Source organism: Anabrus simplex, chromosome 1 (genome assembly GCF_040414725.1).
Source record: "Anabrus simplex isolate iqAnaSimp1 chromosome 1, ASM4041472v1, whole genome shotgun sequence".
Classification (NCBI taxonomy): Eukaryota; Metazoa; Arthropoda; class Insecta; order Orthoptera; family Tettigoniidae; genus Anabrus; species Anabrus simplex.
In genome coordinates this window covers 1,334,029,509-1,334,042,328 of record NC_090265.1, presented here as the reverse complement: position 1 = coordinate 1,334,042,328, position 12,820 = coordinate 1,334,029,509, and the positions used below count along the sequence as shown (strand labels likewise).

Here is a 12,820-nt window from a genome sequence, read left to right as displayed (position 1 = left end):
TGTGGAGGGAAGTCATATATAGTAATAACAACAATAATCCTAATTTAAATGAAATGAAAATCTATAGCCTGTTTCCAGGCATTGGAAAGGGTCAGGAATGAAATAAATGAAGCCTTCGTCTAGTGACGAGGATAGGAATTGTGCCGGCAGCCGAAGCCTGCTAGATGAAATGATTTTGGAGAGTGTTGCTGGAATGAAAGATGAGAGAAAACCGGAGAACCCGGAGAATAACCTGTCCCGCCTCAGCTTTGTCCACCACAAATATCACATGGAGTGACCGGGATTTGAACCACGGGACCCAGCGGTGAGAACACGGTGCGCTGCCGCCTGAGACTAGGAGGCTCAATAATAATAATAATAATAATAATAATAATAATAATAATAATAATAATAATAATAATAATAATAATAATAATAATAATAATAATAATAATTACGGAAATATCGTTTCACTGAGGTTTAAGAAGAGGCTAAGGTGAATGGGTGGACGAGGAATTAACACGAGTACAACTTAACACAACAAAATTCGAAATGTATTTCCTTTCTTTTCTGAGCTTAAAATTTGTTAGATAGAAGATCTAAATAAACTATAACAATATAATAATGAGCTCGTCAGGTCCAACAAGAATGACTTAAAGTCCTAATTCAGGTACAAAACTAGGGAGAACTATCCACATGATAATATACGAACGGATGAGCGTTAGTGCCCTGAAACAGGCACATTCTTTTATAAGAGCATGTTTGCTCCACTAACTTACATAGTCTAGGAGTCTGAGCTCCAACATTAATAGAGGTCCAGCTTCTCAGAGGTATACATTTCTTAGAGCGCACAAGGTTATACCTGACAATCTTCAAATAAGGTATTTACAGTCACTTAGCCCTGTTTTGGGCTTATCTTCTACTCAACAGTTATTCACTTTCTGTCCAAAAATATAAACAGGGGCATTGAGTGCCCATAATAAATGATCTTGATATGAAAAAGAAAGGTTGATTATGATGCGCCAAAAAGAAAATGCAAGGAGGTGAAAATCCTGCACTCCTTCCAGAAAACTCTTTTAACCCTAAGTTGACTTATGGCCCGAAGTTACAGAGGCTAAGCCTTTCTACAGAAGAGTTATTAAACGAGGAACGTTAAATGTCAAAAGTGTAAAGAATTAGGGGTTCAGAAAAGTTTAGTCACCTCATACCAAGTTGAATGGAAATCAACAGAGGGTAATCACTCCATTTTCCCTAGTTTACATGTTTCCCAGCAGGTATTTGAACAGACATTTTAAAGTTGCAAAGAAAACTATTCGCCTTATTGTTTGCGTTTCCCCTTACCCTCACTGCAGTAAACTACTATTCATTTAACTGTAGGCTACATACTACCAGTAGGTAATCAAGTAATCATGTAGGCCTATAGTTTTATGGTATATATGTAGATTAAGCCAAAAAATGATTTGCCAGAATGTCGGAGGTTATCCCATCATCTCGATATGGCATGGTGTAGGTTATGGAAAACTCAAAATTGTCATTTTATGTTAGGTATAACCTTTTATAACAAAATTAGATCAATAATTCTGTCAGCTCTTATTGAACACTTTCAATTCATTGTCTAGTGCATTGAAGAGGACTGGAGCGGCCTACACTAACTTCATGTATTACTTTCTAGGTACAATTTTCATATATCTTCAAAAGGGGTAAAGTCTTCCATCGAATTTGGTTATATATAATGTACCGTACACTGTTTCTAGTTATTTAAATGTGCTGTGTATAACCGTTTTCATTCACGATGTCTATAACAATTGTTTTTGTATTGATTTCGTTTGAATGGTCATCACGCATTGTACTGGATGAGTGTCCTCTGCCAGATGTTACCAGGATTCAAAATTGAAATGGATAGACTGGGAGTGTAGATTCCGGATAACTGCATCACCCTACCGGCGATTGTCGATTCTTTTTCACAATAGTGTAGTTTTTGTTCCCCTCATATCTTCCAATTAGTTTAGTATAATTATTTTAGTTTTTACTGGGCGTAAATGTGTATTCATATATAAGTGTATCCAGAGTCCTCTCTTATCGTCTCAACCCAGTTTTAGCGATGCCGTAATGTTTACAGCATTAGAAGGGAGATCGAAGATATAACTGATTACGACACGTTTGTAGACTATATTTCATCTCAAAGCAAATTGGTGGTATTAAAACATATTTTGTTATTTAATGTATATTAGGATAATAGTGATGAAATTGTTCACGAATGTCATTTTCAGCTTCACAATATAGACGTATTTTACATTTCTCAGTGGGATACATTTCCATTCTTCCTTGTTACTCTTAACTCTGAAGTATGATCCGCGTGCAGGTTTGTTGAAAGGGATTTATAAACGTACCTTGGAGTTTCGTTCCGAAAATTCTCATATCACCTGCCACTGTGGCATTACGTCAATCGTAGGAACTTCACTGGCTCGTTGTGTTCAGTTCCTCCTGGTCGCCATTTGTCAGTGTTATTTTTTGGGTTTAAGTAGTTAACATCTACTGTTGGAATTAATTCAGTGCCATCTCAAGTTTAAATTAAGTAGTGTGGTTTGGTGGATGATGTCTACAATGAATCCTGAATAGTGAGTATGCTTTGTTCTCTCGTGGTGAGGCATAATACTTGAGCATATTCTACGCCTCCAACTAAGACTGTTTTCAAGCCTCTGAACCGCTATAAGAAATGTAATGTAGATATATTTATCGTGTTTCTGCTATAATCTTGGGAATGTTTTAGTTAATAACATGTTGTATTACTCATTTATCGCAGAGGTTTCATATTGACAAAAATGGGTGCACAGAGACTAATATGACTCATTGTCATCCATGACGGGCAACTTCAATGATAATAAAAAGTTTGGGATAACGGCATTATGAATCTAGAAATATTACGTTGATTTAGTCATGAATGATATTTTTATTAATGACCTTGTGATGTGGGGCGTCGATCTTGAGAAGACATGATTCCACTTGCTTGAAATCATAATAAATTTAATTGTACGTGAAGTATTTCATTACGACGTTAATTTTTAGTATTTGTAATGTAATGGCTCTCTATATTAAATCATGCTTTTCTGATTTTGGTTGCTAAACTACGTAAATCTTTGGTTGTCAGTTTACTGTAGACCCTGCATAGACTTTTTTTTGTGCCGACATTTAGCGAGAACTAAAAAGTTTGTCTGTAGCCTACGTTCTATTATAACCTAAGTTTATATTAATGCTTGCCATTCTCAGGGGAAAAAAAAAAAAAAGGGTTTGGAATATGTTATGTCTCTGCACTGAGGAAATATAGAATCTGGTGGTGTTTGTCTGACATTGCTGTTCTTTCTGCCAGGGTTATGGAGTGTTTGTAATTTGCTTATATGGGAGGGCCTATGTGCTTTCTAATCTTTATTTTCGTTTATAAGTTCAGTGATTCTTGATTTAATTTGCGAGTGCTCTGTGAAATGTAACTGATGAGGTGCTGTTTATGCCTGAAGTTTAACTGGAATTTGTTTCATTACAATTACAAACTTGTTTTAAGGATGTGCTGCGATTGATGCTGATATTTCTTTTTAGATCTGTAGTACGCGCACCTTTTCTTGAGCCCTGGTTCCCATTCATTACTATGGAGATCTGGGCTGAAGAAAAGATGCGCGTACTATATAGTAAGGTAGAAAAATGAGAATTTATGAATGGCAAATGATTATTGGGATTTATAGTTTTAACAATACTACAGTATGACAAAAAAATTATTGGTAAAGTAATAAAACTATGCTTATAATTGTGACAGTATGCAAAAAGCTTTTTAACATTGATGTGCATCACTGTGATGGGTATGTTAACTTCTTTGTTACATACAGTAATTTATATAGTCAGCATGGCTGGTAAACTGGTGCCTCGTCAATTTAGTTAAAACCAATGTCTATGGAATAGGAGCTGTATCTCAGACATGGCCTTCCTTGTGTTCATATATCTATGCCTATACAATCCACCAATGATCCCTAACCTGTTAGATGAGAGATTCTCACGGGGGAGCTATTGGTATTAATGGGGCTAATGGAGAAAAAAAAGAAGGTAAAACTGGCTGAATCAGCAAAGAGGATGCTTCTGTATGTGTTAGGGGTTATTATTAGAGTAAGGGGCGATGAGGAAGAGGTAGATTATAAAATGTTCGTAACAGCTGTTGAAAGGGGAAGAAAAAATGAGTTAGCAGTAATGAAAGTTATTATGAAAGTCCTTTGTATGAAGGGGAGCATCAGCAAACGAAGATTGGAGGGAATCTTAGCATTTTTCATAAGGAGGTTGGTACAAGTAAATAAGTTTATAGGCCTATTTTGTTTATTGGGTTATGAAAGTTAAATCAATGTTTGATAGTTTGTTTAATGAATATGTATGAATTCTATATGGTGGCTGAAGTGAAAGTTATAGATCACATAACTTGCAGATCAGCCATTGCCATCAAATGGGGTAACTTTGGACATATTTTTCACATTCTTTGTTACAATACTACAACTGCTCACTTCACAGGGAGAAAAATTTCTGTATTACCTTCATCATGATCTTAACTGACTGCTAATGTTATCTTCCAACAACTTAGTGCATTGAAATTGCAAATTTTTATTACCCTAACATGGGGTAACATTGGACATGGGTATAAAACACATGCTGTCAGTATACACTCTCTGGGGTAATTTTGGAGATGGTAGTATAGAGAAAGAGGTCAGGAAGGTAAACTACGAAAGAAATTTAATTGAATGCACAAAAATCATGTGCTTGATAATTATAAATGCATACACCACACACAAATAATAAATCAAGCTAAAGGTTGCTGGAGGATTTCAGGGTGGATGTATGAGTGCGTTGTTTAAGCTGAGCATCTTTGCTAGCAGCACTTCGTGGAGGTGTCAGTCTTCTCTTGGCAAGTTTACTAGTGGCAGTAGTCTTAACTGGTAACTTTTTCCAGGCTGGACATTAATTTTCTTTCTGCCATTCTTCTTTGCTGGAGTCTCAAAATGAAACTTTTCAAGAATGTCTACCACAGCAGAGGAAACAGAACTTGGAAGCTCTGTGGTACCATTACCAGTCCTCTCTTCTGGCATCTGCTTGAGCACACTCTGCATCTAGAGGATTTATTCTGGATTGTAAATTTGGGGAATCTCTTCCTCCATAATCCACGATCTCTTTACATGCTGGTTTTAAGGATGTATCGTGATTGATGCTGATATTTCTTTTTAGATCTATAGTAAGGTAGAAAAATGAGAATTTATGAATGGCAAATGATTATTCATATTTGTGAATCTCTTCGTCCTTCGTGTAATCTGGACATAAGCTGGTCCAAAAGTGCAGGAAAACAATCACACAAAATTATCTGCTAACTTTGTAATTAACAACACTGCAATGAGTAAAACATAAATTTAAATTAGCATTAATGCTGTAGAATTTATTTGTGGTATCTGTAAGTTACCCCTGAAGAAATTAACCTCCATTATTAGGAAACCCAGTGTTTGCAAAAATTTCATTATTGTTGCAAATTTTTCTTAAACATATCAACAATGTATTTGTAGCATAAAACAAATTACTCTAGGCTATATTGGGGAGAAAATATCTTTTCAGTAACAGTAGAAACATAGCTGTATCATTCTTTAACTCCAAAACATTAACTGAACACAATAGGAGGTGATGTAAATTCAGTAGTCGTGTTCTTAGCAACATGGCAAAACTAAAAGTATCTTTTGCTGTGATGAATCAGAGACCAGAGAAACAAAACCAAAAAAAGGAAGACCTGCATTGTGTCTAATGTTACCCCATTTGATGGTAGTACACCATAGTGGGCCTTAAACCTGTACCTGGCATTTGTCAGTGTAGGGTCAAAAATTATTTTGATCCGTTTCAAATTAGAAACTTAGTTTATACCAGCTAGATATAGGTATGGTGGCCATGATCATTAAAGGCATAGTCTATGGTCTGACACTGTGGTTAGCCGGTTTGAATCCTGTTGGTAAAAATTATTCACCATCAGCTCACTAGATTGTGCGCCAAGAGCCTGGATTGAATTTCAAACCTCTGCAGTGCTCACTTGGAGTGAGGGGAAATGACTGTTGATGGTGATCAGTCCACCAGATGGAAACGTGAAACCTTGAGCAGACCTCTTGGTGCTATTTGACAGACCGGGTTTCACTTTCCCTTCCTACTGTTGTATCATGTCATTCATTTCATCTCTAACTCCTTTGATGAGGTTGACGTGAGGAAGTCGTAAAAACTGGCTACGAAGATTCATCTTGCTTCGTACCTGATCCTATAGATACGTGACAAGGGTTGGACATAATACTAGCTAGATATAATAGGCCTATTTCATGTGATTCTCCAGTAAGGGAACCTGAAGCTGACACCATGTGTCAGGTGTTGGCAACTGATATAAACCATAACCCAGAGTAGATGCAGTGTGTATTTAAAAAAAAAATTTTTGTCACACCTAACTTTCAGGTGGTGATATAGAATGGCCCTCAACAAAGTAAAATTCTAAAGTACCCTTTGTCAGCCATGGCTGCTGCATTCTAAAGTACCCTTTGTCAGCCATGGCTGCTGCATTGGATGAGGTGAAACTAGGAATGCCAGTAAATATGGCAGCTTCAAAATACAGGGTACAAAAACCTACTCTTCTGTACAAGGCTAGGGGAAAGTATCCTGGTTATGTACAGGATATCTAATGTTTAGGCTGCAACTTAAATAATGATTAGTTGATTGAAGAGGAAGTTATTTTGTTACATCATGCAGTATGGGTGACAACTGTAGGCTAAGTGCAAAAAATGACAGCCTTAGGAGACGAGGAAAAATGAGCTGCCAGCTATAGGTATACACATATATACACACATGAGTATTTTCTTGTTAGGTACATAAAGTTAATGTATGGCTTGTTTAGCAATTTTTTCCATGGATTATGCAAGAAAAGTAATTTATTAAAGTGTCTGTAAAAGATGTGGTAGATTTAAGAGATGGAGGAGTTGGGAAGAGAATTGTCTGAGAGGGTGCATGTGAGAGGATGAAATTGACAAGTCTTGAGTGGCATTGTAGTCAGGTCAATAGCAAGGATAGAATTATGTTAATGAGTGATATCAGTGTAAGAATTGTACATAGAACTGACGGATATGAGAAGATGGGGTAAATGTGGGGAAGATGTGAAAGCTATTGTTCATGCAGAACTAGAATGGGATTGATGTTCGAGAGAGACGTTTGGTGTTGCCATGTTGCATTACTCAACGAAGGCCTCTTTGCGGCAAGGTCCGTACTATATGTTAAAGATGTATTTTAAATAATTTAAGCAGATATTTAAAGTAAAATGAAATAAATACCACATGTAATAGATAATAGTATTTGCGGCAAGAACAAATATTTATCAATGTCAATAAATCCTGTACTAGAGCTGCCTGTTTACAATAATCATAGATGTCTTTTCCTATTTTAACTACAATGTTCTTTTGCTTGCTCTAACTGCAGCTACAGTTCTATCTTAACATATTTACGGAAATGAGGACTGTTATTACCTTTCTCCCATTCAAAGTAGTATGGTACGTAACAAATAACGTCCTGAGTTTGTCCCTGTATAGGAATGTCTCGGCCAAAACATTTCCTCTCTTCACGTTCTGCCATTGGACTAAAATTGAATATGCTAGGCATATAATATACGGTACCAAAGCAGTATTTAAAAATTAACTGCAGGGCCTACAACTATAACTACGCTGTTATGCACAAGTCTTTAGCAAAACTGTTCATGAAGGACAGTACAGTTATACACATGGACATACACATGTAAACACAAAGTAACCTTCACTCTTAAGACTGTCAGCACAGTGAACACTGCTGGGGAAAACTCTCTCTCGCTGCATATGCTATGAAAACGGCGATATTGTCTTTAGCTTTTCCTCCCTTCTCTTTGCTGGCCTGCGCTCTTTTGTGGTTAGTTGCATGTGATTGATCAAATTCTGGGTTATAAAGACATGCTAATGCTTTCTTCCCACTCCATCCCCATCACAGATGGAGTACACATGTTAAAGCAGCCGTCAATCCCATACTTATTCCTTGCAGAAAATAGGAATGGGAAGCGTTTACTGGACTTCTGTGTTAGTATGGGATTACCAGCTTTGAATACAGTTTTGAAGCACAAGGCTACATGCAGAAGGGTAGGGGTAGGTAGACTATATCATAACAGACTTTGATTCGGGAAATCCATTTGGAGTATGCGGGTATTCCAGAGTTTTTTTGATGGGACAGACCACTGATCTGTAGTGAACTATCTCTAGGCCTTTGTTAGCAATCAGGTTTCTGTGAGAATTGATGGTAGAATGAGTTCTTGGTTCAGGGTACTTACAGGGATTAGACAAGGCCTTTGTTCATAGTTTACTGTATATGGATAATCTACACTAAGGTATAAAGTGGCAGGGAAGAATTCAATTTGGTGGCAGACTGTATTTGAGAGCCTGCATTCCAGTTGCGATCAACGGTATTCTGTAAGTCAGCTTCCAGACGAAACTGTCTTTACATCAGTCTGTTTTCAGACCGACTTTGATGTATGGGAGTAAATGCTGGGTGGATACAGGATATCGTGCTCATAAGTACCAGATCAGAAAGTAGTGAGAATGACTTGAACGAACGGTGGGGGGGACAATGACTGGAGGGTACTCAGATTTAAGAGATAGTCTAAATTTGGAATGACCTCAATGGATGAAACAGTGTGCACAAACTAGATTTGGTAATGGTGGTCATGTGAGGCAAATGGAGGAGGACACGTTACCCAGGAGAGTAGTTGGCTTTGTCAAGGTGGGTATGTGTAGTAAAGGAAGACAGACAACAGTGATTATACTCCGTTTCTAATTATTTGAAGATAAGAGGTCGAACTAAACATGCTCTTTGATCTTTCTGTTAGGGGAAAGGTTGAATGCTTTTGAACTGATCACATAGATGCTTATGCTTTCAGAATTAAAACTTTGATGCAGAGAGAATTGCTTTTGTCCTGATAATAAATCAGATTTCACCAACCTGCGTCCAGTACCCAGTATTCGGGAGGTAGTGGGTTCGAACCCCACTGTCGGCAGCCCTGAAGATGGTTTTCAGTGGTTTCCCATTTTCACACCAGGCAAATGGTGGGGCTGTACCTTAAGGCCGCAGCCGCTTCCTTCCCACTCCTAGGACTCTCCTGTCCCATCGTCGCCATAAGATCTAAGGATCAGGCAGAGTTTGCCAACTCTGTGAGACAATGCGTGGAAGATATCGCGTAATGTGAAGAGACGTAGTTCCCTTACAAGGTTCTGCACCACTAAGTGATGGTAATAGTTCTCTGTATCAATCGCAATTGATACATCCTTATGGCAATCGCCCAGCTGGCAGATTTACTATCAGTCTAATCTTAGATAATTTTTTAATGGATTTGGAATTTATCGAACATCTCCCTTGGTAAATTATTCCAATCCCTAACTCCCCTTCCTCATCATTTCTTCGCTCCAGCAAGCTGGGTGCGGTTGTGTACGAGCCTCCTCCAGTTTGTTCTATCCATCCACAGATGCTGCTCATATATGCGACACCAGCTTGCATCTCTAATTTAAAGGTCCTTCATTATCTGTTTTTTCCAAACATCACGAGGTCTTCCTCTTGGTCTCTTCCCAAGAACATTGTGGTCAAAGTATGTTCGAGGAATCCTGTGGGAGTTCATTCTTTTCATGTGACCATACCATTGCAATATCTTCACTTCTAGAGTCTCCAGCAAGCTTCTTTCCAATCCAAGCTGTTGTCGGATATCCACATTCCTTATTTTATCCATTTTTGTTTTTTGTAGACAAGAACGGAGGAACTTCATTTCCTTTGACTGAAGAAGACTCTTTGTTGGTCCAGTAAGTGTTGCTGCTTCCAGGCCATACGTCAGTATAGGTACTGGATATATTTTGTACAAGCTGATCTTGGAACTAACGGAAATGTTTCATCCCAAAGTATTTGATGTACAATGTGATAGAATTTGGAAGCTTTCTGTATTGTTACTAAACTCTTGATGTATGGTATTGTCTGATGACAGTACGTAAATACGGTACAATATCCATCTCATCTCCAATTCTTAGATGAACAGTTGGAGAGTTTCTACTCGTCACCAAGCCAACTGTCTTCGTTTTGCTGATTTTGAGACCAAAGGTTGTAAAAGCTTCATGCCAGAGATCTAGTCTAGTTTGTACTTCCGCTTCTGTCTCACCCCATACTATTACATCAGCAAAAATCAGGGCATTAGTTGTTGGATCCTTTCTCTTAACTGCTTTTAAAACTTCATCCATTGTGATTATGAAGAGAAGTGGTGAAAGACAACTTCCTTGCTGGACTCCACTCTTCGTTTCAAACCAACCTAACCTTCCATCCTGGACCTGGACACAACATTTGGTTTCATCATATAATTGTACTCGTGCTATGTCATCAGGCACTTTCTTATGTCTCAAACATTCCCATATATGCCTGCGTGGTACATGGTCATATGCTTTCTCGATGTCCAGAAAAACAGTGCTTTACCTTTCTCCCAGTACTTCTCATAGAGCATACTGGTGGCAAAAATGAGGTCTATAGTTGATCTATGAGATCTAAATCCATATTGTTCCTCCTCAAGTGTAGGTTCAACATATTTCCTCTTCCTATAACGAATATTTGCTCCATTTTGTCCTCTTGAATTCCAACTTTATCTTCATTTCCTACTGTTAAAAACACCACTCAAACTTCATCTACTAATGCCCTGCCACGGCATCTCGCCACTGACAACTCATAACATGCTGCATAGTCGAGGAGCTAGCCTCCTAGCTCTCAAGTCTTCCCAGCCCAAACTTGACAACATTTTTAACTTTTTTTTTTTTTTTTGTCAGAAATCACCCAGAACAAATAGAATGCTTTTAGTGTGGATTTTTTCCAGTTCTTGGAATACAGTAATTGTGCTGAGGGTTCCATATGCTGGAAGCATACTCTTACCAGAGACTTCTTTACGTCCCTACTACAACTCCTAATTCTTCATAACCCTCTGAAGTGATCTGTAACCTTCATTTACAGTTCTGTGTATGTGATTACTCCAATAAAGATCTACTGCATTTTAATGCTATCTACAGTGAAATACCTGAAATAATCCACTCAGCTTAGTGTACAACCTAGGTTGGCAGCCCCGCAAAGTACCTGTGTTCAGAGTTTGTGAAAATGGCTTCAAGTAGCAGACGGCACATGCTTTCACAGTTCAAACGTATAGAAGCTGTAAATACTCTTGAATTGGAAGAAGAGTACTCAGATATCTGTTGTTTCGGTAGTGATTATACATGCTAGTGATAGTGCTGAGACTCAACTACAAGCTCTGCAAATCAGGAAAAGAATTTTCTGAACCTGCGTTATTACAATGGCGCACAAATAATGTTTGGTCCTGTAGTGCAGTTTTGATGACATTTCATCGGGTTCAAGATGAACCGATGGCTTTAGACGTATTTCAGTGCTTCTTTTCACGAGAAGTCATGGAACATGTAACAGTTGGAACAGAGCAATATTTTCTGTTTGAATCGCTTCATACAGTATGGTAGCATGGAAGAATTTTAAGGAAACAGATTATCATTGGATACTGTGTATGAGAGATACTGAATACAGTGATTGGGGATTTAAATGAGACTATGGAATGGGTATGTGGGGGAAATTAGGAGTGTGATTTGTAGATCATAATGGGTGGGTAGGACACAGGGATCTACGCTGAGATGGCCGTCACTTGAACTGCAATGGTACATATAAGCTTTGGGGTTTGTTTAGAAGAGTTACAGGGAGGTACATCCAGGGAAACAGTGGACTAGGGATCGGTGATGGCAGTATAGGAAGCGTGAAGTCAAGTAAGGATGACATAAAATTGTTAGTGTTAAACTGTAGAAGTATTGTAAAGAAAGGAATAGAATTAATTTGGTAGAGGTATATTTGCAAGATATTGTAATAGGAATCAAATCATGGCTTATTAGGTTTTTTCCCCAAGTTTGTAACATAACGTCTACTAGCGTAGCGTTTTTATCAAATTCAGGATCCTTATGGTCACACACAGTACATGTGCTGATGCTCTTTCAAAATATAGGCTATATACACTGCTGGGGGGAAAAAAAAAATGCATGCATCTAGTCGCATGTTGCACTTGCTGTCACCAAGGACTATTAGGAACTATCTGCCTTTGACCAGACTACGACTGATGCCATGACACTGCCAAGTATGGCTACTCTGGTGTCTTAAGAGTCGATTGCCAAGGGGAATGATATAAATGTTGATTCCCATAGGGAACCCAAAATATTTGTCCCGGATGAGTACATTTTACCAGTAGAGGCCTAGTTGGTCTATTATTGGATATTACAAATTTTCCAGCTAACTCATTCCTGGTTGCCAGCATTTAGCCCCATTGTGGTAATTTGGGCTCATCAGTTCGTAAATAGCACACCTGCCAAGACGTCGTGCCCATCTGTTACAACTCGTCACAATTGGTGTTTCTGCAGGGTAACATAACCAGCTACATTGCATAGGTTGTTGTCCCCATGCTACTGCCATTTCTTTGACAGGAACGTGATGTGCTTTTACAGCAGGACAATGCACGTGCACATACGACTGGTGGGATGCAACATGCTCAGTGGTGTACAACAATTGCTCGGTCAGCAAGATCACTGGATCTCTTGCCAGTTAAACGCACATGGGATATGATGAAGTGGGAACTTACATGTTACCAGTAACAAATCTGTCTGTTCTGTATTGAAGATAACAATAAGTAAAATTCTTTCAAGAATAAAATTTGCTGTATCCACCTATTCTG

The 12,820-nt window shown here is 38.2% G+C and overlaps 1 protein-coding gene across 1 annotated transcript in view; it reads left to right on the top strand.

Annotated features, from left to right (window-relative positions):
- The first annotated feature begins 2,410 nt into the window (after positions 1-2,410).
- The window catches only part of Rab1 (RAS oncogene family member Rab1), a 72,481-nt gene continuing 62,071 nt past the window's right edge, over positions 2,411-12,820 (top strand). Inside the window, exon 1 of the mRNA XM_067152097.2 lies at positions 2,411-2,597. Coding sequence (XP_067008198.1) covers positions 2,572-2,597 — 26 coding nt within the window. The 5' untranslated portion in view covers positions 2,411-2,571. The remainder of the gene's footprint in view (positions 2,598-12,820) is intronic.